The following is a 26,093-nucleotide window of genomic DNA, read 5'->3' as shown; positions in this document are numbered from 1 at the left end:
TATATTCTCTCAATACCTAAGATGTTAGCTCTTTTCTCAAAGTATTAATCTCTGGGTTAACCAATTCCCCGCATTAAATTTCTTCTGCTTGAAATAATTAACATGGTTTCTCTTTTCTTCATTCAACTTTGACTGATAGCAATTATTAGACCAAAAATTTTATTTGTATTCTAGAATTTCTTTTTCTGAAATCATAATGTGAAAAAAGGTTTCTTCAAATACCAAGATCTTTACTACAGGAAAATTGTTACCGAAAAGCCACAAAAATAGTTCTGTAAAATCCCAATTAGGGCCAGATGTGGTGGCTCATGCTTGTAATCCCAGCACTTTGGGAGGCCAAGGTGGGCAGATCACATGAGGTCAGGAGTTCAAGACCAGCCTGGCCAATATGGTGAAACCCTGTCTCTACTAAAATACAAAAATTAGCTGGGGCTTGTTGGCAGGCACCTATAATCCCAGCTACCCAGCTACTCAGGAGGCTGAGGCAAGAGAATCACTTGAAACCAGGAGGCAGAGGCTGCAGTGAGCCTAGATTGCACCACTGCACTCCAACCCAGGCAACAGAGTGAGAATCCATCTCAAAAAAAAAAATTGCTATTAGGATACTTCAGCTACTTATGTCGAAAGCTTCATGACCCATAAAAACACTTAACCAGCTGGGCTCGGTGGCTCACGCCTGTAATCCCACCACTTTGGGAGGCCGAGGATGGCAGATCACCTGAGGTCAGGAGTTCAAGATCAGCCTGACCAACATGGCGAAACCCCGTCTCTACCAAAAATACAAAAATTAGCTGGGTGTGGTGGTGGGCACCTGTAATCCCAGCTACTCAGCAGGCTGAGGCAGGAGAATCGCTTGAACCTGGGAGGCAGAGTTTGCAGTGAGCCAGGATCACGCTGTTGCACTCCATCCTGGGCAACAGAGCAAGACTCCATCTCAAAAACAAAAAAACAAACAAAAAAAACCACTTGACCTACAGTGTCTTTCCTAATCAGCATTTATATCCCAAAGCCCTTCTTCACTCTTCAGGGGTCATTTCTATACACACCAACTGAAGATAATACTTAGAAGCCAATATTCTTAGGAATGTTCTGCCAATTATGCCAGTGGATTTGGATCTGGATTTAAGATGAGCAAATAAATATTTAAAAATCAGATTTTATAAGCCTGCCATGTTTGGGGGAGAGAGCAGTAATTACTCATTCTAGAACAGAAGGCTTCATTTTATGAAAGCATTTGCCTGAAGATATCTTTAGAAATTTATATATGCAAATATGTGTTTCCAAAAAATGAGATTACATTATATATTTTTTTTCTTTAGAAACATCTACACTGATATGGTTTGGATTTGTGTCCCCGCCCAAATCTTATATCAAATTGTAATCCCCCATGTTGGAGGAGAGGCCTGGTGGTGATTGGATGATGGGGACAGATTCCCCCTCGCTGGTATCATGATAGTGAGTTCTCAACAGACCTGGTTGTTTAAAAGTGTGTAGCAGCTTCCCCTTCTCTCTCTTCCTCCTGCTCTGGCCATGTAAGACATGCCTGCTTTGTCTCCACCTTCTGCCATGATTGAAGCTTCCTGAGGCCTCCCAGGCATGCTTCCTGTACAGCCTGCTGACCTGTGAGTCAATTAAACCTCTTTTCTTTATAAATTACCCAGTCTCAGGTAGTTCCTTATAGCAATGCTAGAACAGACTAATACATTCACCAAACTAATAATTATGGCTACTCTTTGTATATATGAATTGTTTTAGTATTGTCTTTTCTTCTTACAATAAATACACATTACTTTTATTATAATGGAAAAAATATTCTAAAGTTCCTCTAGTGCAAATTTTAAATACTTGAATTTTAAAGCTAGGATTCACCTTCTGTTTGAATGAAAATGCCTCAAGTATGCCTTTTCAGTAAGCATCTACTGAGCATCTATGGAGTGCCTGGTGGTGTACTAAGAGAAGCCCAAAGGAAAATTCCTGTTGCTGGAGAATCTAAACCTTATTGGCACGGTTCACGGGTAACTTTACAATAAGTAGTCAATGCATGATAGACCTTCAATAAACACTTGTTTAATAAATATATGCATGTACCATCATAGGATTTATTTTTCAAACTCTCGTTTCACAGAGAATTAGCCTCGTTCGGTTCACTTATCACACACACATCATACTTCATCACTTCTAAGACACATATTGTCCACAACTCAACTCTAAAATCAGAATGAAGCTTATTGTCAATGTGATTTTTTAAAGTATTGTATCAGACAATTTGCAGCATTTTCTCTTTCATAATGGTAAATGATATGGTTTGGCTGTGTCCCCACCCAAATCTCATCTTGAATTGTAACTCCCACAATTCCCATGTGTTGTGGGAGGAACCTGGTGGGAGGTGATTGGATTATGGCAGTGGGTCTTTTCTGTGCTGTTCTGGTGATAGTGAATGAGTCTCACAAGATCTGATGGTTTTAAAAATGGGAGTTTCCCTGCACAAGCTCTATCTCCTTGCCTGCCGCCATCCATGTAAGAAGTGACTTTCTCCTCCTTGCCTTCCACCATGATTGTGAGGCCTCCCCACCCATGTGGAACTGTAAGTCCATTAAACCTCTTTTTCTTCCCAGTCTTGAGTATGTCTTTATCAGCAGCGTGAAAACAGACTAATATAGTAAACAAAATAACAATATGTCTTATCTTGACAGCATCTTAGATTGAATGAAATACAATATATATTTTATATATACATACTTTAGAAAATACATGTGAATACTTGGGCATGCACCCCCTGAGGTTCAACTGGGATAAGTTTTCATAGGACCACTCCATTCCATGAATGTTCAAGCCCCCAGTGATCACATGAAATCCACAACTAGTAATTTATATAAATGTTAAGATCAACAGCAGACAAGTAGCAAGTTTATAAAAATGTGTGCATTTATGAGAGTTTATTTCTCAAATTTTTAAGATTATTATTGAATGTTAAACATGTATTTCTCATATTGAACTTTAATGTAAGGCATAAGTGTATATAAACATTACGTACATTTCTAAGCACTCATGTAATTAAAAGACTTGTATTTTAATGTTTGAAGTTAAAGGTTTAAAGTTTCTAAGAAACATGAAAATCACTAAACGGTGTAAGAACTTCCAAGTTATAAAAGAAACACCAATAAAATCTTATCGGAGAGACGAAATTAACTATGAGAAAAATGAAATTTTGTGACAAAGACAGGCAGAGAACACTTCAAGAAAGACAACAATTTAAAAAATTTTTAGTGGGGCGTGGTGGCAAGTGCCTGTGGTCCCAGCTACTCCGGAGGCTGAAGTAAGAAGATTGCTGGAGCCTAGGCAGTCAGGGCTACAGTGAGCTGAGAGGGTGCCACTGCACTCCTGCATGGGCAATACAGCAAGACCCCCATCTCAAAAGAAAATTTTTTAAAAGGACAAAACATAACCAAACTAATAAAATGTGAATTGTCAGCAAAGTATAACCTATACTAACCACATAATAAAGGAATACCTCTGAGCAGTACAATGTAAAATATTGGGCAAATGCATTAAAGACATTAAGTAAATACAACAATATTTTAAAATAGTAATTGACATCCAGGCAATAATTATTGTGGTGTCTTGTGCCTATAATCCTAGCACTTTGGGAGACCAAGGCGGGAGGATTGTTTCAGCCCAGGAGTTTGAGACCAGTCTGGCCAATATGGCGATACCCTGTCTTATCAAAATTTAAAAAAAAAAAATTCCAGCCTGACCAAAATGGCAAAACCTCATCTCTACTAAAAATACCAAAATTAGCCAGGCATGGTGGCATGCACCTGTAATCCCAGCTGCTCAGGTGGCTTAGGCACAAGAATCGCTTGAACCCAGGAGGCAGAGGTTGCAGTGATCCCTGATCATGCTACTGCACTCCAGCCTGGGTGACAGAGCAAGAATCTGTCTCAAAAAACCTTTTTAAAAATTTTTTAAAAAAAATAATTATTGACATCCAGGCTGGGCAACACGGTGAGACTTCATCTCTATAAAAATAATTTTTTAATTATCCAGGTGTGGTGGCGAGTACCTGTAGTCCTACATACTCGGGAGGCCAAGGCAGCAGGATTGCTTGAGCTGAGGAGTTCCAGGCTGCAGTGAGCTATGATTGCATTACTACGCTCCAGCCTGGGAGATAGAGCAAGATGCCACCTTAAACAAAAAAAAAAATTTTTTTCTTTTTAGACAGAGTCTTGTTCTGTTGCCAGGCTGGCAACCTCCGCCTCCCAGGTTCAAGCAATTCCTCTGCCTCAGCCTCCCGAGTAGCTGGGACTACAGGCATGCAGCGCCACAACCAGCTACTTGTTTGTATTTTAGTACAGATGGGGTTTCACCATGTTGGCCAGGATGGTCTCGATCTCCTGACCTCATGATCCGCCCACCTTGGCCTCCCAAAGTGCTGGGATTTCAGGCGTGAGCCACCATGCCTGGCCAACAAATAAAAATTTTTAAAAATAATAATTATTGACATCTACTAGTTCAGTGACTGTATACCAGGTCTATCTAGTTTAATCATGTAGTCTCTTCACCATCTCTTAGCCTTCTTCTTCTATATGTTCTCAAAAAAGGAAGCTGATGTGGAAGCTGGAAAAAGAGAACAGGAAGAAATGGGACAAGCCATACTTTCAACCATTGGTGACCACTGCTTATCCCTTGCCTTCTGATCCTGTGACCACCAGGGCCTCCAAAATAACTTCACTGAGGACCTTTGAGAACTGCAGTCATCAGCTCTCTCCTCTCCCACACTACGCTTTCTTCCTTACTGGGATTAGGAATATAAAATCTGGACACACACAGGAGCTCACCTGGGCACATGCCCGTTCCCTGCTCTTGCCAACTCAAACCCTACCTCACCCACCCACTGATCAGAACAGAGTTGGGCAGTCCCAGCCAGGAGGTTCTTTTTCCTATTGCATGCTTTAGGGAATGATTCTCAAACTGGATAAGTTTCTATTATGATAAAGTAAAAAAAAGAGAAATTCACTTAAGACTGTATTATGCATGGAACATAGAAAGAAAACCAAACTGGATTTTTGTAATCAGCATGAAATTAAGATCTAAAAGACAAGGAAGAGGTGAGGACTAAGAAGAATATAGTACTATTATGACTACAAGTTTACAAAAAATATTTTCAAGTCATAATATTATACTGCTATTATTCACTGGAGTAATTTTCCATTGACTTCAAAGTGCAGATCTGTTGGTAGAATGAAAAGGGCAAGATAAAGGGCAGACCTGATTCATTTAGGTGAGATCGAGACTAAAATTTACAGAAGTGAGAAAATTGTCTTTAAGAAGATACTGACCGACTGTGTTGTGATAGTAGAGGTTGCTTTTCTATACAAAATATTTTCAAGAAAGCCTTTTGAAAGCGCTTGTGACATAATGGATACAAAAGAGGATTGACAAAGGAATTGAACCACTGAAGCCAAAATGCAATTCTATACCAAACTGATTTAGGACCTGTTGCTGAGGAATAAAATGAAAGGACAATTGTGAACAGAGAATATGGAGCCCAGCAAACAGCAAAAACCCCTAAGAGAATGGCCAGTGACTTGGCTAATCTCCTGGCTCTAAGCAGTTCAACATGTTCCCTTTGGTGAAGAGCTACAGAATCTGACTGGGAGAAGGAACCCATTTTGGCAGCAATTGTATTGCTACTCATCTTGGTTCTTGAGGAAAACATGAGACTACTCTTCCTCCTCTGTCTCTCTGAATGAAGGGATGCAGGAACTTCTGTCGATGCAGAAAGAGATCTCCTTGAAGATAGTCTACCTCTGAATGAGTGTCCACAGATGTTGGAAGAGACAGCAGTCAGTCCAGGATGGCTTTGGCACCTACTGAGATGATCACGCTTCCACAGGCTCCAATAAATATTCATGTTGAAATAGGCGACTAAGATGACTGGGATCACGAATTCCAAGAATGATGTGATGGCAAGGATGTACCATTCCGAAAAAAATCCAGGTTCACATTCACTACCTTCATCCTTCCAAGACTCTGAAACTAGAATCATTGGCCCATTCACTAAGAAGGCCAGCACCCAAACGGCCACCATCAGAGTAACAATCTTCAAGACCCCAGTATGTTGAGTTCTATAAGACACCTAGAAGAAACCAAATTATTTTCAATATAATGAATGTGTATATTGAATGCATAAAGTATCTCATAGATCCTTAGAAATTTCAGGGATGTGCAAAGGATGGAGACATTAACTAACCTGGGTATCACGATGTGGACCAGGACAGAGGGTTTGACTTCAGTGGAGCCTGGACCAAGAGGCAGACTTTCTTAATGGTTTTCAGGGGAGAAGACTGTTACCTTCAAGGTTAAATCCCTGAATACTATAGAAGGCCAGTATGTAAAATAAGAAAGCAGTTTTTCCTAATTGACACTAATCTGAATGTCAAACAACTGAAGTTGGACGCACCTTACCACAGTATTGCTCAATCTTCAGGCTGAGCATGACCAGATCTTTTTCATGAAATAGAATAGTTGATGTCAGAATGCATCACATATAGTGAGGGTAGGTGTTCTTTAATGATGTTTCATCAAATAAAGCAATATGTCTTTGGGAATAGAGATACATATATATAAATAAAGAGAAATGCAGTTTCTCTGAATCACAGCACCAAATCCATTTCTCACTGTGGTCACAGTCAAAAGAGTTTGAAAGCCATTGCCTTATCTGATTCCAATATACAGAAAGCATCTACTCTGTGGTTTTTGCTTAGACTTCAAGGTGGAATCAAAAACAGAAAGACTCTCATCACTCCCAAGAAGATTAACCACAGACAAAAAGACTTTTTTTTTTTTAGTTTTTATTTTATTTTATTTGTTTGAGACAGTTTCATGCTTGTCACCCAGGCTGGAGTGCAATGGTGCAATCTCGGCTCACTGCAACCACCACTTCCCAGGTTCAAGCAATTCTCCTGCCTCAGCCTTTTGAATAGCTGGGATTACAGGTACCCACCACCACACCTGGCTAATTTTTATATTTTTAGTAGAGATGGGGTTTCACCATGTTGACCAGGCTGGTCTCAAACTCCTGACCTCAGGTTATCTGCCCACCTCAGCCTCCCAGAGTGCTTGGATTACACATGTGAGCTACCGCACCTGGCCCAAAAAGGATTTTTAAACCTGCTGCAGATAAATACTACATTGCTATTAAGCATTACCAAGTCACTTCTTGGTATTTGTTTGTTTGTTCATTTGTTTGTTTGTGACAGGGTCTCGTTCTGTTGCCCAGGGCTGCAGTGCAGTGGCACAATCACAGCTCACTGCAGCCTTGACTGCCTAGGCTCAAGTGATCCTCCTGCTTCAGCCTCCCAAGTGGCTAGGACCACAAATGTACACCACCACACCTAGCTACATTTTTTTGTTATTTGTAGAGGTAATGTCTCACTATGTTGTCCATGCTGGTCTCGAACTCCTAGATTCAAGTAATCCTCCTGTCTTAGCCTCTCAAAGTGCTGTGATTACAAACTTGAGCCCACCCAGCCCACCCACGTTACTTCTTGATGCAAGTGTTTCCACCTGACAAATACAATGTCAAAGCTGTGACGACCAGCCACTTTGAGAGATATGACTGTGGCTAGTGCCACCATCTTTTTTAAGGATGAAGAATATTCTAACTCCCCTTGGTCACAAGGACAGGCTTCTATAAAGGAAAATGAGATTCTATGAGTGAGGACTGCCCTCCCATCACAGGACCCACAATCCTTATGTCAATCTTGAAATCTTTAATAATGTCTTCTAAATCTAAAGACCGCTAAGACCAATCACTCTATGAGGTATAAGGAACTCTTTAAGGTGACCTGAAACAGACAACCTCTCTGAACCTCATTTAAATCAGTAAGGTTTCGGCCCAGCACGGTGGCTCACGGCTGTAATCCCAGCACTTTGGGAGGCCGAGGCAGGCGGATCACAAGGCCAGGAGATCAAGACCAGCCTGGCCAACATGGTGAAACCCCATCTCCACCAAAAATACAAAAATTAGCCTGGCATGGTGGCTCGCACCTGTAGTCCCAGCTCTCGGGAGGCTGAGGCACAAGAATCGCTTAAACCAGGGAGGCAGAGGTTGCAGTGAACCGAGATGGAGCCACTGCACTCCAGCCTGGTGACAGAGTGAGACTCTGTCTCAAAAAAAAAAAAAAAAAAATCAGTAAGATTCCAAGGTTCCTTTCAGCTTTCATGTTCCATGTTTCTCTGATTTCCTCACTCACAGGCAAAAAAATGGATCTACTCATGAAATTGGTACATGCTTCCTTTTCCTTTTTTCTATTTCTTGTGTCATATTTGTTCTGTGAGATTTTAAGTCTTGTTCTGCAATGGTTTCTCATGGTTTAAAGGGGTGCAGCATTGCCCAGCACTCTTTCTTTGATGGATCCTACAGGCTAAGACCTCTATTGGCTGGAGGTAAAAGAAAGCTAGTTAATAATTTAAAAATAAAAACACTAAGTTTTCTTTTTAACTGTAGGGAGGTGGACTTGGTTTTTTTTTTTTTTCTCTCTCAAATTGCTGGTCTTTCTGAGGCTAAGCTAAAATGTATATGGTGCTGACCACGAGCTCTCACATGCGATACACTTTTTTTTTTTGCCTTCTGCTTCCTGTGCCACTAATTAATACATCTCTTGCACTAAATCTAATGATTATGAAGATGGTAACAATACCCAGATGGTGCTAAAGCTGCATTTAGTTTTTTAATTGCTCTGCTCAGCCTTGGTAATGATATAACACAATATGTTGGAAAGTGATCTCTCTTCCATTATGCATAAGGTCAGTTGAGATAATGGACAGCCAAGGAGCTGTGAAGAGGATGCTGATCTGTGCATCTCTGGGGAGCATATTTGAAAGATAGACAGCTCAAGCATTGCTTGAATCCGGACCCAGGCTGCATGGAGTGGTGTCCCTGAAATCCCGCAGCGGCCTAGCTCTTGCCCACTACAGAATACGCCCATTATTCAGGACACTGTCTCTTACCCTACTTTTTTCCCGCCCCAATAAAATACCCACACCTTCTGTCAATCAGGTTTCTTTGGTGAGGCCGAGCGGCCTACTAGAACTTGTTGGTGTTCATAATGAGATGGATTTCAGGACCATTCTAAGTGCCTGTTGTGGGTTAAATTATGTCCCCCAAAAAGGTATGGTGAAGTCCTAAACCCCTCAGTACCTGTGAATGTGACCTTATTTGGAAATATGGTGTTTGCAGATGTAATCCAGTTAAGACGAGGTCACACTGAATTAGGGGTCACCCTGTCTAATATGTTCTCATAAGAAGAGAAAACAGAGACACAGACACAGACCCAGGGAGACACCACCACGTTACAACAGATGTAAAGACTGGAGGGACGCATCTACAAGCCAAGGAATGCCAGGGGTTGCTGGCAACACCAGCAGCTAAAAGACAGGCACAGAACAAGGTGTCCTGAAGCCTTCTGAGAAAGGATGGCCCTGTCAGCACCTTGATTTCAAATGTCTAGTCTCCAGGACCGTGACAGAATAAATTCCTGTTGTTTTCAGCAACCCAGTTTGTGGTCTTGTTTTGGTAGCCCCAGCAAATAAACACAATGCCCCAGCGTGTCCTCCCAGCCATGAGATTTCCTGTGGTCTTGATTTTACTGTCAAGTTTCTTTCTTCATCTGCAGGTAAAGAAATACCCTTCTTTTCCTATCTTAATTCTGTATGCTTTTTTGTACTTTTTTTTTTTTGAGACAGAGTCTTGCTCTGTCGCCCAGGCTGGAGTGCAGTGGTGCGATCTTGGCTCACTGCAGCCTCTGCCTCCTGGGTTCAAGTGATTCTCCTGCCTCAGTCTCTCGAGTAGCTGGGATTACAGGCGCCCGCCACCAAGCCCGGCTGATTTTTGTATTTTTAGTAGAGACTGCGTTTTGCCATGTTGGCCAGGCTGGTCTTGAACTCCTAACCTCAAGTGATCTGCCAGCCTCGGCCTTCCAAAGCCCTGGGATTACAGGCATGAGCCACCACGCCAAACCCTTTTTGTACATTTTAATTCCCATTCCCTCCAGCTACCATGAAGCCCTGCTGTTCTCCTTCCCCACCCAACTCTGACTTCAGCCACATGGAATCTGCACCTCCAGAAAACCTCTCTGAGGACTGTAATCATGTGCTCCACCTGCACTGGGCTTTTCTTTTCCAAATTATTGTCAGATTTCCATTTCCCAGGCCACCCATCCCTTTCCCCTATCACACTGTCTCCTGTACTTTCAGCTACAGTAAGAGTTCAGCTTCCCCACTGCCACTTCCTATGGGATCCCAGTGTCTTTGAAGGCTTCCTTCTGTTTTCACACGGCTGCATTTGAACTATTCGCCAGCAGAGGTACAAGGTCTGCCTGAGCACCCCTGCCAGCATCCATACATTCATTTGTGGAACCCTATGTATTCTACTCTGTGCTGTGCACTGGGGACCCAGGATCTAGCCAACCCATCCCTCACCAAGTTTACAGCCTGAATTTCCAGGGGAATTACTCGAGGCAAGACCAGGATTTAAAAACAAAAAACAGGCCGGGCATGGTGATTCATGCCTGTAATCTTAGCACTTTGGGAGGCTGAGGGGGGCGGATCACTTGAGGTCAGGAGTTCGAAATCACCCTGGCTAACATGGCAAAACCCCATCTCTACTAAAAATACAAAAATTGGCCAAGCGTGCTGGCACGCGCCTGTAATCCCAGCTACTCAGGAGGCTGAGGCACAAGAATGGCTTGAACCCGGGAGGGGGAGTTTGCAGTGAGCAGAGATCATGTCACTGCACTCCAGCCTGGGCGACAGAGCCAGACTCTGTCTCAAAGAAATAAAAATAAAAATAAAAATAAAAACAAAAAAACAAAAAGAAAGTCTACATTCCCCTGGGCATCATCCCTCATCTCTCTGTAACCTCTAAGCACTTTTCCCAACTGGGTAAGCTGTCCCTTTTCTGCCCACAAACCTGAGAGTAAATTCAAAAGCTGGGACATCTAGAGAAGGAAGCCCTAGGAACATCCAGTGGAGATTAAAAGGAAATGTTAACTCAGAAAGAAAGGAAATTTTGAAAGTACAAATGGGAAAGATTCTGAATTAGAGCATTATTTTTCAAACACTTGACTGTGATCTAAAGTAAAATTATATTGTACATCACAACCAAGCACACAGATGGAAGTATTCATAAAACAGTATTTACTTTTATTATGTACAAGATAATCTGAAGGTTTCTAATTTTTTATTTTGTTCTATTCCATTTCTTTTTTTTTTTTTTTTTTTTTTTTTGAGATGGAGTCTTGCTGTGACACCCAGGCTGGAGTGCAATGGTGCAATCTCAGCTCACTGCAACCTCCGCCTCCCGGGTTCAAGCAATTCTCCTTCCTCAGCCTCCCAACTAGCTGGGATTACAGGCAAGCGCCACCATGCCTGGCTAATTTTTTTGTATTTTTAGTAGAGGCGGGGTTTCACCATATTGGCCAGGCTGGTCTCCAACTCCTGACCTCAAGAAATCCACCTGCCTTGGCCTCCCAAAGTGCTGGGACTACAAGCGTGAGCCAACATGCTCAGCTGTTCTATTCTGTTTCATTCCATATTTTTTTAATGAAAAAAAAAAAAGGTCACAACCCACTAAATTGATTTCATAAATCAATAATGGGCCAAGGCCAGCAGTTTGAAAAATATGAAACTATAGGCATTTGAATTGTTAATCCAAGCTGATCTGCACTCTCCGCATACAATACAAACTGCAGTGGTCCCTGGCACCAATGAAGTATGTGATGCTAAGGAGGAGACATAGCTGGCTGTCCTCCCACATCCATTCTCCCCTCCTTCCTGACTATGTGGTGGCTCGACTAGAGTTTCCCAGCTTCCTTTGTGGCGAGATGGGACCATGTGACTAAGTTTCACCAATAAAATGTAAGTGGAAATAACTGTGTGACTCTGCACTACTTGGTTAAAAAAAAAAATCCCTTGCTCTGGACTTCTTCCCTTTCCTAGAATCTAGTATGACAACAACCTGACTTTGGCCATGCAGAGGAGGAGAATGGACTAAAGCAGAGGCCAGAAAACTACTGCCCGTGAAACAAATATGGGCTAGGCGCAGTGGCTCTTGCCTGTAATCCCAGCACTTTGGGAGGCAGAGGCAGGTGGATCACATGAGATCAGGAGTACAAAACCAGCCTGGCCAACATGGTGAAAGCCCATCTCTACTAAAAATACAAAAATTAGCCAGGCATGGTGGCATGCACCTGTAATCCCAGCTACTCGGGAGGCTGAGGCAGGAGGATCACTTGAACCTGGGAGGCAGAGGTTGCAGTGAGCCAAGATCATGCCATTGCACTCCAGCCTGGGTGACACAGTGAGACCCTGTCTCCAAAAAAAAAAAAAAAAAAAAAAAAATAGAGAAACAAATGTGGCCCACCACCTGTTTGGGCAAATAAAGTTTTATTGGAACAGAGCCAAGTACACTTTTGTATATATCATCTATGGCTGTTTGGGGGCTACAATGGCACATTTGAGCAGTTGCAACAGAAACAGTAGGTTCTACAAAGCCAAATTATTTGCTATCTGGCTCTTGATAATGAAAGTTTGCCAGTCCCTGCCCCAAAGGGTGCAGAGCCACCCTGCCAGCAGGGTTCCTGGGTGAGTTCCTGGAGCAGAGAATCCACTCTTTCATGGACTGTTACGTAAGAGAAAAATAAACATTTATCTTGCTTAAGCCTCCACATTTTGGAGACTCTTTGTCACAGCAGTTTATCTATGCCTGATCTAATACACCTTCCAATCCTGTCAACCTCCAGCTGCACAATCGTCCCAGGCTAGAGCTGTCACTGTCCTCTCAACACCCCAGGACAGCACTTAGTCCATTGTACTGAACCGATTTGTTCCTGGATCTGCCTCCACGTAGATGACTATGCTCGTCAAAAATACAGACTCACACAAAAAAAGAAACAATAGATACCGGGGCCCACCTGAGGGTGGTGGGTGGGAGGAGGGAGAGGATCAAAAAACTACCGATCAGATACTGTGCTCATTCCCCGGGTGACAAAATAATCCCTACACCAAAACCCCCGCGACATGCAGCTTACTCATGTAACAAACCTGCACACGTACCCCTGAGACCAAAACAAAAGTTGGAAAGAAAAATGAAATGGAGACTCTGCATATTCACTTCTGTATCCCAGCACTTAGCAAAATGCCTGTCACACAGTAGTCCCCCAGAGTTGGGTCCCTGAGAGGGGAGTGAAGGAAGTTTCCCACCTAGGCCTCAAAGGTTTCAGATCACTGCCCCACATTTCTATGGCCCCCTTGTCCTTACTTCAACCTTATTTTCTCTTTTGATCCATTGCTGAGAAATTTAGCTGACTTAAAAATTTCCACTAACTCGTAGATGAGGCTATTCCAAATCTTGAGTAAGTTCCACCTTTCTTGGCCCAGGTTCTAAAAGGGCATGAGGACTTGATCTTTCTGGCTGGTCCCACTGTGTAAACTGTAGCTTCCCTATATACTGTCTTTTCGTTTGGCCATTCAGAATTGATTTTCTCATCACATTTCAAAGTATGGGATTCTTTCTACTGCCCTCCAAGTTCCATTCCGAGGAATATATTCAGGTCATATACTCCATATGTCTGTGGAGTAGAAGCCATAAAACTGTCATGAATGTCATGTCTATCCAATCTACTATAGACTTAGTATACCAGTTGGGACAACTTGCCTTGGGTTTTCTTTGATTCCTTCCCATTTCAATGGCGCATAGGTGAGTGAATTATCCAAGTCACACAAACTAACAACCAGCAAGAACTTTATGCCAGACAACAAAAGGATAGGGTTCCTCTAAGGCCTGTCAATTAAATTAACAATTAGGCTTAAAAGAATTTTTGCTTGAGGACCCATCATATACATTTACATAATCTTCTAAGGGGGATAAATTAACATTTTGACTTACAGCATTTGAGACTGACAGGTATCGATCATAGCTGATGAGGACAATGTTATATACAGATGCTGTACATAACAGATAGTCAGCAGTGAGCCAAAATACACAGATTTCCTTTCCAAAATCCCATTCGAACAGCGTGTGAGGGATGTACAAAGGAATGGAGATCACACCTGCACAGGGAAAACATAAGTGTAAAAACATAGCGCACATCAATGAACACAAATGGGCATGTTTTAATGGCTACACAACACAATGACATATCTGAATTCACTACGAATGATTTGTCTCTAATTTAGAAATTCACGGTATTTCATCGAGCAGCTCAGGACTGATTTTCTACACACTCCTTAAACGCCATTTTTAGAAGAGGGGTCATGAACATTGCACAGTGGGCCCTCTTTATCCATGAATTCTACATCTGTGGATTCAACCAACCACAGATAGAAAATATTTGGAAAAAAACTGCATCTGTACTGGACATGTATAGACTTTAACTAATGGTAATGACTTCTGGTCATTATTCTCTAAACACTACAGTATAACAACTATTTACATAGCACTCACATTGTCTTTGGTATTATACATAATCTACTGATGATTTAAAGTATACGGGAGGGGCCGGGTGTGGTAACTCACGCCTGTAATCCCAGCACTTTGAGAGACCAAGGTGAGTGGATCACTTGAGGACAGGAGTTCGTAACTAGCCTGGGCAACATGGTGAAACCCCATCTTTATTATTAAAAATAATAATAAATAATAAAGTATATGGGAGGATGTACATAGGTTATATGGAAATACTACAGCATTTTATATCAGGGACTTCAGCTTTCTTGGATTCTGCTATCTAAGGGGATTCCTGGAACAAACCCCCCACAGACACCAAGGGGTGGCTGTACTTTCAATGGCTCCTTTCTACTTTCCAAATTAAGTACAGGTCTTGTATTTCTAGCCACAGGCAGCATAAATCATCTTTACTTTTTTCATGCTCTAACCCCAACAGGATGGACCACCCTTCCCCCAAACACATGGCACATTTTCACATCTCTTTTTTCTCTGCCAACATCATTCTTTCTTCCCAAAATGTCCACCTGTCTTCTACTAAAAAGTCAATTCAGGCCGGGCACAGTGGCCCACACCTGTAATCCCAGCCCTCTGGGAGGCCGAGGCAGGTGGATCAACTGAGGTCAGGAGTTCAAGACCATCCTGCCCAACATGGTGAAACCTCATCTCTACTAAAAATACAAAAATTAGCTGGGCATGGTGGTGCACGCCTGTAATCCCAGTTATTCAGGAGGCTGAGGCAGGAGAGCCGCTTGAACCCGGGAGATGGAGGTTGCAGTGAACTGAGATGGGGCCACTGCACTCCATCCTGGGTGACAGAGCAAAACTCTGTCTCAAAAAAATGAAAATAAAAAATAAATAAAAAGTCCATTCACTTCTTTCTCATTTTTCACTGAGGCCAAAAAGTGACCTCCTCCATGCCCTCTTTCTTGGAGCTTCCTCAGTGGAAGTGACCCCTCTGTCCTCTGCACTTTCCTGGTTCTTTGCTCATCTTTCCCTCTCTCATGCATTAATTACATTCTACTTTTATATCATAGTCATCTTTTTAGTCTGTCTCTCCTGAGGATTAGGGTCATATCGCAAATCAATCTTTGTATTTCCTACAACCTCTAGAGTTGGCCAATGACTTGTACATTTCACTTAAATTAGTAACAGCTAATATGTCTTATACAATTACCATATGGCAGACCCTGTGCTGTGTGCATTGCAAATGTCACCTCATTTCATCTTCATAGAAACTTTGTGAGGAAGGGACCATGCTGAGTTAACAGTTAAAGAACCTAAAGCTCAGAAAAGAGACAATTAGACCAAGGTCCACTCAACTAGCAAGTGGAGAAGATTGCATCTGAAACCAGGGATTGTGATTTCAGAACCTCTGACTTTACCTACAACTCTTCACTGCATGAACAAATAGATAAGCTCTACCACAGTGATTCAGCCCAGCATAGAAACTGCTTAACTGAAAAGTGACGAAACAAGGTTCCTTTTCCTTTAGCTTTTAGGGGTTTTTAATTGCATTGGCATTTCAGACAGGTGTGATTAGTTGCTAAGAATATGATCTATTAAGTGGAAGCTGAGATGAAATCTTACTTTGTTGAGTTACTTCAAATGTATCAGGTACTTCCAGGAATTCCCATTTTTTCATGAGAACCAAATTAGTCTATTATTAAGAATAGTAATGATAAAGGAAAAGGAAAGGAAGAAGGAAAGCCTGCATTCTCCAAAAACAAGACCACGTGAGGCTATAACGGCATGGTTTCAGAACCAGTGGAAGGTAATGCTAAACCCTAGTATTCTGTCCCTAGGTACAAGACACCACAGAGATGAAGAGTTGCGTGGTCAGTTCTTATATGTAGTTTAAATAACCTGTTTGTTTCATGTTTCAATTATATTTTTAATGATAAGTAAACTTCCTTAGGGTGCCTTTCATCTCCAGGGTATGTGTGTGTATGTCTATGGTATAAAATAGGTCACTGGCTGAGAGTAGTGGCTCATGCCTGTAATTCCAGCACCTTGGGAGGCTGAGGCAGGTAGCTCACTTGAGCTCAGGAGTTGGAGACCAGCCTGGGCAACATGGCAAAACCCTATTTCTACAAAAAAAAAAAAAATACAAAAATTAGCTGGACATGATGGCACAAGCCTGTAGTTCCAGCTAACCAGGAGGTTGAGGCAGGAGGATCATTTGAGCCAGGGAGGTCAAGGCTGGAGTGAGCCATGATCACACCACTGCACTCCAGCCTGGGCAACAGAGTGAGACCCTGCCTCAAAAATAAATAAATAAATATATATATATATATATATATATATATATATATATATATATAAAATAATATAGGTCACCAGATCCACTTGAGGTAAATCAAAGTATCCCCAAAACAGACATTTATTATATTTCAGCCCACGGTTGTGGCTTCCAATGTTCGAACATGAGTATTTTCAACACTGGAACTCATTTCTTTCACAGAATGAGAAAGAAGAGAGATACTAGTAATGCATTCTAGACACCACTGACTGAGAGGTTCAGGGCAGGGGGTGGGAGGTAAATGCTCTTTGTCACACGCTTTCTGATTTACGCAAAAGAGGAAAGGTGTGTTTGAAAGCCTAGGAGCTGCTGGAAACAGTGGTTAGCTGAAGACAGGCTCTAGGATATTCCTTTGGTTTTCATAACCCCCACTGTGCTGTCACCCTGCATTCTAGGTAATGCTTCCGTACTTGTGTCATGCTCAGTTCCTCTGTCTTGTTGAGCAACAGAGATGTCTGTGGCTCATTCCGAACGAGTTGCAAAAAAACGGAATCTGAACTATTTCTCTAATATACCTACTCTGAAGTGTTTCTACACCTTCGATTCTGGAATTGTGTTTTCGGGTCAAATGGAGCTGATAAGTAAAACTAAGAGCCAGTTTCTTGAAAAGATTAAGACAAAAGTAAAAGAAAACAAGCTATATGCCCCCACCTCCGCAGTCCCACTCCTACTTCTCACCCCTCAATCACTCCATCCCAGCCGTTCTGGCCTCCAATGCACCACCCACCCTTCTGCCTCAGATCCTGCGCACCTGCTGTTCCTTGGCGTGAAATGCTCTTCCCCCAAGGGCGCCTTCTGTTTGCTCAAATGTCTTTCCTTTTTGTTTTGTTTGTTTGTTTTTTGACGCAGTCTGGCTCTGTCACCCAAGCCGGAGTGCAGTAGCATGATCTCAACTCACTGCAACCTCCACCTCCTGGGTTCAGGTGATTCTCCTGCCTCAGCCTCTTGAGTAACTGGGATTACAGGCACACGCCACCACGCCCGGCTAATTTTTGTATTTTTAGTAGAGATTGGAGTTTCACCATATTGGCCAGGCTGGTCTCGAACTCCTGGCCTCAAGTGATCCACCCACCTCGGCCTCTCAAAGTGCTGGGATTACAGATGTGAGCCACCACGCCCAGGCTTCAAATGTGTCTTTCTCAGTAAATTCTAGCTCCAAGTTTTAAAATTGCAGCCCCACTCCCAGCACACTCCCTTTCCCTCCTCTCTGCATTTTTTTCAGTAGCAATTATCACCCTCTAAAATACTATAAAATTTGTCTTAGTTATTTTTCTTGTTTATTTTCTGTCTCCATGCCCCTGCTCCCAGTAGAAATAGAAGCATCATGAGGGCAGGGATTTTCACGTGTATTTTTACTGCTCTATCCCCAGCACCTCAGAAAGTGCCTCCTTCAAAAGAAATAATTGTTGGATGAACAAATAGATGAGGATGGAGAAGCCCAGTTTGCTTTAAAATTGCCACCCATCTGGCATCGTCCCTTCTTTCTAAGCCAGCTAAGAAGCTACATCTTCCATGAGAAAATGGCAATCAAAAGATGGCAGGAGCTAAAATCCCCAAGTAAATCCTTTGGGCCGCCAGAGGAATGTGTGGATGATGGTGAGTGCACAGAGGGTGTTATGGCCTGAATGTGTATGTGCCCTCCCCAAATTCACATGTTGGAGCTCTAACCCCCCAAGTGGCTATATTTGGAACTAAGACCTTCAAGGACAAAATTAAGAGTAAAACAGTTCATAAGAGTGGGGCCCTGATCCAATAGTGTGCTTATAAGAGGAGACAACAGAGAGCTCACTCTCTCTCTCTGTGCGCACTCAGAGAAAGGCCTCTTGAGGACGCAGGTAGACGGCAGCCATCTGCAAGCCAGAAAGACAGCCCTCATCAGGAACCAAAATTGGCCAGAATCTTGATCTGGGATGTCCCCAGCTCCAGAACTGTGAGAAAATAAATGTCAGTTGTTTAAGCCACCCAGTCTAGGGTATTTTGTTACGGAAGCCTGAGCAGATAAATACAGAAGGCCAGAAAAGAGTCTTGAACTCAGGCATACAGGTATCAAGATAAATTCTGCCATCCTGAACACTTGGTTCGGGCTCTGATAGCAGCAACCACCTTTATCCCCTGAAGATCCTGTCCAGCCATCTGTCACATGGTCATGTAGGCCACAAATGCCAACACAACATGGGGATGAGAAGAAAGTACCCACAAATGGAAACACTGGTTACATGGTAACACTTTTATAGATATTGATGTAGATATAGATAGTATGTTTCCCAGAATAGTATACAGATGAGGTGTATTTATATAACGTCCGGTGTAGCTAGTACTAGAATTTTTCCTCAATAAATCTTTGCTCTCAACAGTAAATTCAGCCTGAGAAGCTAGCAACTTGGGTGCCACAAATTTAGATTCTCTGTAGAGGGCCAGTTCTGAAACCTGGGGGGAAGAGGGCATTCAGCCAGCAAAGCCACAGTTCCAAGCACATGTGAGGGTCTAATCTGCCCTGCCATGGTCACATGGCTCTGCAGCTCTGGATCTCATGACCCCAAATGTTAAGAATCAATGGCTTACAGCTGCAGAAAACCTCCCACGAGTTCTGCCCTGCATGCTCACCACGTCCACGCCTTCTTCCAGGCTGAGACAAAAGGTTCATTTCCCAGCATGGCAAAGGAGAAAGAACAGCACTGGCAGAAAACTTGAATCCTGTTACAAAAAGCTCCCAGGGACTGTGTCATGGTGAGCCCTGCGTTAAATATGCAGACCTCTGGCAGGAGGCAGGGGAGATGTGAGGGATGAGGCTGGCAGGCAGATGAAAGGAGACTCTGACCTGCACCCAACTCCTTTAATCAGGAGCAAAAGAAATTATCAGAATTATATCTTCACCCACCTGCTGATGGAGGAGATCACCAGGACTGCTGAATAACTACATCTGCAGGGCCATTTTCCAAAGACAAGCTCAAGCCCTTGAGGGTGGGACTGCCATGATGCTGGCCTTGGGCCAGACATGGAGACATTTTTACCTAGAACCATCTTGATTCAAAAGCTTCAGGCCCCAGGCTCTCTCAGCTGCCTCACCCTTCCCACCCTAAAACTGGGGCAGTCAGGGCCTCACTCCCTTTGGGTTAGTAAAAGCACATCATCTATTTTAAGTGATGACTGTCATCTAAAAGTCACAAGATCCTGTGAAGAAGGAAGAAGCAAAGGATACATATATTTATAGTGGAACTTTCTCTATGTTCACATAAATAAACTCGTGTATTTGTACATGTTTATGGGAGCACAGAGAATGATGTGGAAGGATCTACATCAAGCAGCAAATGTTGGTTACCTGAAGGGACAGAATTGAGGAAACAAATGTGGAGATAGTGCATTTTTTCAATACTTCTTTATGGGTTAGCTGCCTTTATGTGTCATTTCTATGCCATGACTCCTAAATCAATCTCCCCAACTAGAATTTTTCTCCAGAACTTTCAGTGCAACATCAGAACCAGAGCTGTCCTGCCCAAATACTTCCTGTTTCTTTGAAGAGCACCGTACCGTTCTTAGTCTCAGAAGCCCAATCTTTAACTCAGCTTTCTCTTCTCCCGCCCAACCACACCCTTAGCTGCTCTGCCTGTTGGCCTTCCTTTCCAATCATCCTAGCTCAGGTCCTAACTGCATGATTTCTGCCTAGATTACTGCAGGATCATCTCTGAAACCATGCCGCCCCACACTCCAGTTTCCCCATTTCCTATGGCTCTTCCGATGTCTCTAAAGTAAAGCTTTGATCTGTTCAACCACTCTCCTGTTTTAAAATCTTTAAATCTCCACAAGGCCTGCTGAATAAATTCCACTCCACACTCACGCTGGTATTTAAAGGCCCTCACTTTATAGATTTCATCTTCATCTCTACGGCTCCCCTGCACCTGTCTGCACACCAGCCAGCTCCAAGCTCACTCACCCTTAGGAAGATAAGCACAATGATTTTCTACCAGCATGCCTTTGCTCATTCTTGGAGCAAAGAATCCTTCGCCCTATCTCTGACTATGGAAATTCTATCCATCTTTCAAAGTTCATGTTAAATGCCTTTATTCGCTAACTAAACGTGCTTTATCCCTCCTCCAAGTGACCATAGCACTTCTTAGGTCTTCGTGGGGTCTCGTGTTACTCTATACTGCTATAGTCATTTCTGAACATCTCTTGTCCACTCTTCTACATCAAAAACTTACTGGAAGAGACTAATCTAATCTTCTATAGATCCCTTGATTACCTAATAGTGCTTGCATACCTAGCAGTATTATACAGGCTAGATACTATACTAACATTTGTGACCTAGATTGGGGTTGACCCATATCTGCAGAGAAATTTAAAAAAAAAAAAAAAAAGAGAACTAACATTTGTTGAGTAACAACTGTATTCCAGGGAATGAACTAAGTATTTTATGTGTTTATTTCACTTTAAAATAAATGTAAGCTTTATGTAGTTATAAACAAAAATAATCTGAATATGCCAGATTAAATTATACTAGAAACTCCTGTAAAATAGTATCATAAGCTGACATTTCTGTACATCTACTTATTATGATAAGCATTGTTTAAAAATAAGAAGCATCAGGCAGTGAAAAATTATAAAGTGCGTGTTTTCAGAGAAAGTTGGTTTGATTTCTATGGTCTCTTAACGATGATATAATGCTATGATATCATATTATATGCAAGGCAGTTTACAGTTGGGTATATTTTACAAAATTCTATGCCATATCATTAAATTAACACTATTAATCATATTATTTAATTGATCTGAATATGCTATTTTCTGATTGCACTGGTTACTAGCATATACATAATTTCTTATTACTCCAACACTGTGATATCAACAAAACCGTATTTACTTAAAGAGGAATACTTATAAGCCTAAACATACGAGGAAAATAGCACCAGAAAGAAGTAACTCTTACATTAAAATTTTGGAGCTGTACTGGACTTATCTTTATTCTATAAAAAGAAAATAAACTGTTTTCAGCTGAAAATTCCCCTACCACACTGATTTACGTATGTATAACATTCCCTTACAGTGCCATATAGCCCCCTCCAAAATTTAATACTTAAACTTTTTGTGTTTATTTTTCCCCAGTCGTATACAGTCCCCTGAAATAACAAAAGCTTATTTTAAGGTTTTAGAAATAAATTAAAATTGGAAAAGATTGTCTTAAATAAAGACATATAACTTACCCACAAAGAAGTCAGAGATGGCCAAGTTAAGAAAAAAATAACTACTTCGATGTCTAAGGTTTTTGTCCACCACAAAAGCTAAAATGACCAAAGCATTTCCTAGCATTATAGCAAAAGCTACTAAGGACATAAAAAATGCTAAAGTAACACGAGTGCTTAGTGATAAATTGATTGTGCTATTAGTATCTGGCATCACATCAAATGATGAAGAAGGTCAAATTAGCAAATTAATCCAGCCAGACAATTCTGACAAGTATGTTTTCTAATCACATACCTAAAATGTGTAGTCTTCCACTCAAAACAACACTGTTTTAATCTAATGCTGATCTCATAGTACTTCCTGATTCTTGATAAAGTAAGCTTGTGGTAACAGTTTCCCTTTAACTGACACTGAGAAAGTATTTCCAAAAAACAGTGAAATGTTTTACCTTAAACATTTTACTGTGATTCATCCATCTCCATTATTAGAATAAAATCATGTAATATCTATAAAATATAATCATTATACAGGAAATAAATTGGGCTCACACAAGGTTCATTTTTGTTGTTGTTGTTGTTGTTGTTGTTGTTGTTGTTGTTGTTGTTGTTTGGAGATGGAGTCTTACTCTGTTGCCCAGGCTGGAGGCCACTGATGTGAGCTCGGCTCATTGCAACCTCTGTCTCCCAGGTTCAGGCGATTCTCCTGCCTCAGCCTTCCAAGTAGCTGGGATTACAGGCACTCATCACCATGCCCAGCTAATTTTTGTTATTTCTTGTAGAGATGGGGTTTCACCATATTGACCAGGCTGGTCTTGAGCTCATGACCTAAAGTGATCCGCCCACCTCGGCCTCCCAAAATGCTGGGATTATAGGCATGAGCCACCACACCAGGCCATTTTTAAAACTCGTGTAGATTCAGTTCAATATTCTCATCTGGCCATGATGGAGTAACAGGGGCTGAATTTCACAGTCCCATCTGAAACAGCCAAAAAACTAGACAATGGTTTTCAAGGCACTTGTCATTAACAAGGAAGGACAGTGATCCCTGAGAGAAGGGATGAGGTCTGCAGTTGCCCCACCTTACTATCTTGAGAGTTCCCAGGGCATGGGCAGAGAGGGGAAATCCAGGCAGAGCCCAGGAGACTCCCTGGGATGAGGAAATGGAGTTGAGAGTACAGGAGTACCAGAGAGGATTCTGAACTGCAGAGCCACACTGAGCAGAACTCCAGAGATCTGCAGAGGACCCCCTTCCAGTATTCACCAGAGTACTGATTAGCACTTGTGGAGGAACTGTTTTTAGGCAAGAAAAAGAACCACTCAAAAATATTAGAGGCAATAGCACCCAATGCTCACAGAGGGCTGGTTATAGTGCCTGCTCCCATTAGCCAAATGGAAAAAGTTCCTAATTCATGGGACGTTGGGCAGTATACTCAGAAGGGTCTTGCCTCAGTAGTCAGGAATAATTAGCCCTATACTAAACATTTATTGGGTTCTTCCTAGCAAATCTTAAAAGCAAAACCTGAAAGGATCAAACTGTTTCCAAGTAGCTTAATTGCAACCCTGAACACAGCTCAAGAATATTTATATAACATAAAAATATCCAGTACCCAACAATGTAAAACTTACAATGTGTTAAATCCAATTAAAAATTATCTGACATGCCAAGAAGCAGGCAAATGTGATCTATAATAAGGGGAAAAACATCAATCAATTGAAGTCAACTCAAAAATCACACAGATATTAGAATTAACAGACAAGAACATTAAAATAGTCAGATGGAATATGGAAAAAGGAAAATGGAATATAGCTGTATTCCATATTTTCAAAAAGATATGTAAAGATATAGAAGATTTTTTAATCAAACATCTAGAAATAAAAACTAGAAGGTCTGGACTAAACATACATTGGAAAGGATTAATGGCAGAGATTGCAGAAGATAAGATTAGTGAACTTAAACATGTAATGATAAAATCCACCTACAATGAAACACAGAGATAAAAGAGATTTTTTTTAAATTAACAGTGTATCACTAAGGTAGAAGACAACTTCAAGTGACTTAATATATGTCTAATAGGAGTCCCAGAAGGAAAAGAGAAAGGAAAGGACAAAAAAAAATTTGAAGAATCAATGGTTAAAACGTTTCAAAATGTGATGAGAAATATAAACCAAGAAGCTCAATGAACCCCAAACACAAGAAACAGAAAGAAAACTACACAAGGTATATCAAATAAAATTGCTCAAAACCAGTGTGAAAAAGAAAAGCTTAAGAACAGCAGGGGTTGAGGGGGGACACATAACATACAAAATAAGAAAGGTATGAGTGTCAGCATGTTTCTCATCAGAAGCAACAGAAGCAGAAAAACAGTGGCTACAATATCTCTCAAATGTTGAAAGGAAAAAAAACTCAACCTAGAATTCTATATTTAGTAAAAAAAAAAAAAAGTTTCAAAAACAAAGACAAAATAAAGGGTTTTTAGATATATGAGAGCTGAAATAATTCACCACCAGCAAACTTGCTCTATAAGAAATGGTAAAGGAAGTTCTTCAAGCAGAAGGAAAATGATGCCAAATGCAAAAATGACTCTACACAAAGGAAGGAAGAGTAACAGAAATGGAGATTTTCTTGCTGGCCCTCCTAATAGAACATAAGTTGCTAAAGGGCAGAGACTGCACTTTGTTTCATTTTGTTTTTGTTACTTTTTTAAGTACATGTATAAGTCACAAATTGATAATTGATTAATTTTTACAAGCTGAACATAACCATGTAACCACCACCCACACCCTTTTCCAGCTACTCAGCCCTCATGGGTAAGCATTATCTGGACATTTAAAAACATAAGTTGATTTTGCACATTTTTATTTTATAAATGCAATTGTACATTCAAAAATTATATAAAATATTTCTTCATATCTATTCATTCTATGTGATCCACATTTGGTTGATTAAATTCTTTAAAAATCTTTGCATTCTGCTCTATCATAATTTATTGCCATTTGCTTATAAATTGATTAAAATGAAGATAAAAAGCCATTAATTGTTGTATTAGTCCATTTTCACACAGCTATAAAGACATACCCAAGACTGGATAATTTATAAAGAAAAGAGGTTTAATTGACTCCCAGTTTCACATGGCAGGGGAGGCCTCAGGAAACCACAGTCATGGTGGAAGGGGAAGCAGGCATACCTTACACGGCAGCAGGCAAGAGAGAGCATGTGAGCACACAGCATGGGGGAACTGCCCCCATCATCCAATTACTTCCCTCCCTCGACACATGAGGACTACAATTCAAGATGAGATTTGGGTGGGGACATAGCCAAACCATATTAATTACATTTTCCCTTTCTTAATAATTTCACTGGGGGGAAAAAAACTATTATTTCTCATGTGCCAATCATAACCTGAGCCAGAAACTCCTTTACTGTATAATTCCAACTAATATGTATTCATTAGATATCCACTTCAAAAGCAAGACAAGAACCAGATTTTTTTAAAGGCAAATACCTGAGTTCAGAACCTATGTCTTTTTCAGTTTAAAATTCACTGCCAAAAAGATGCAGTTTCCCACAGGAGAAAGACTCTGAGGAAGCAAGGGGCAAACTGATATTCTCCCAACCCATCCAATTCCCCTACCTCAGACTTGAGAGAAACATAGAATTTTGGAAAACTTCTACCTTTTTGTTTGTTTGTTTTTGAGACACAGTCTTGTTCTGTCACCCAGGCTGAGGTGCAGTGGCACAATCTCGGCTCACTGCAACCTCTGCCTCCCAGGTTCAAGCAATCCTCCTGCCTCAGCCTCCTGAGTAGCTGGGATTACAAGTGTGTGTCACCACGCCCGGCTAATTTTTGTATTTTTTGGTAGAGACAGGGTTTCACCATGTAGGCCAGGCTGGTCTCAAACTCCTGGCCTCAACTGATCTGCCCACCTCAGCCTCCCAAAGTGTTGTGCTGGAATTACAGGTGTGAGCCACCATGTCCAGCCAATTTCTACCTTTTTAACTGATCTAAACGGAAGATTAGTTAGATCGTAGTAAAGTCAACTGATGGCACTCAGTTTACTGCTCACATAGGCAATGACATGCAAAATAACATTGTATTCAATGGACTTA

General features: G+C 41.4%; 2 protein-coding genes across 2 annotated transcripts in view; both read right to left on the bottom strand.

Moving 5' to 3' along the window:
- Nucleotides 1–2,047: 2,047 nt before the first annotated feature.
- On the bottom strand, nt 2,048–23,536 carry HRH4 (histamine receptor H4). Its single transcript, XM_523890.7, has 3 exons — nt 22,007–23,536; nt 13,952–14,115; nt 2,048–6,139 (listed from the first exon to the last, which is right to left on the bottom strand). Exons 1-3 carry the CDS (start codon nt 22,197–22,199, stop codon nt 5,324–5,326), a joined length of 1,173 nt encoding a protein of 390 aa, XP_523890.3. The 5' UTR covers nt 22,200–23,536; the 3' UTR covers nt 2,048–5,323.
- IMPACT (impact RWD domain protein) overlaps nt 13,788–26,093 on the bottom strand; it is a 41,963-nt gene continuing 29,657 nt past the window's right edge. The window contains exon 12 of the mRNA XM_016933471.4: nt 13,788–14,115. The gene's annotated coding sequence lies outside the window, so the exon portion shown is untranslated. The remainder of the gene's footprint in view (nt 14,116–26,093) is intronic.

The sequence above is a fragment of the Pan troglodytes genome, chromosome 17, assembly GCF_028858775.2.
Source record: "Pan troglodytes isolate AG18354 chromosome 17, NHGRI_mPanTro3-v2.0_pri, whole genome shotgun sequence".
Taxonomy (NCBI): Eukaryota; Metazoa; Chordata; class Mammalia; order Primates; family Hominidae; genus Pan; species Pan troglodytes.
Note: the sequence above shows the minus strand (reverse complement) of the source record. Positions and strands in the feature narration are given on the sequence as shown.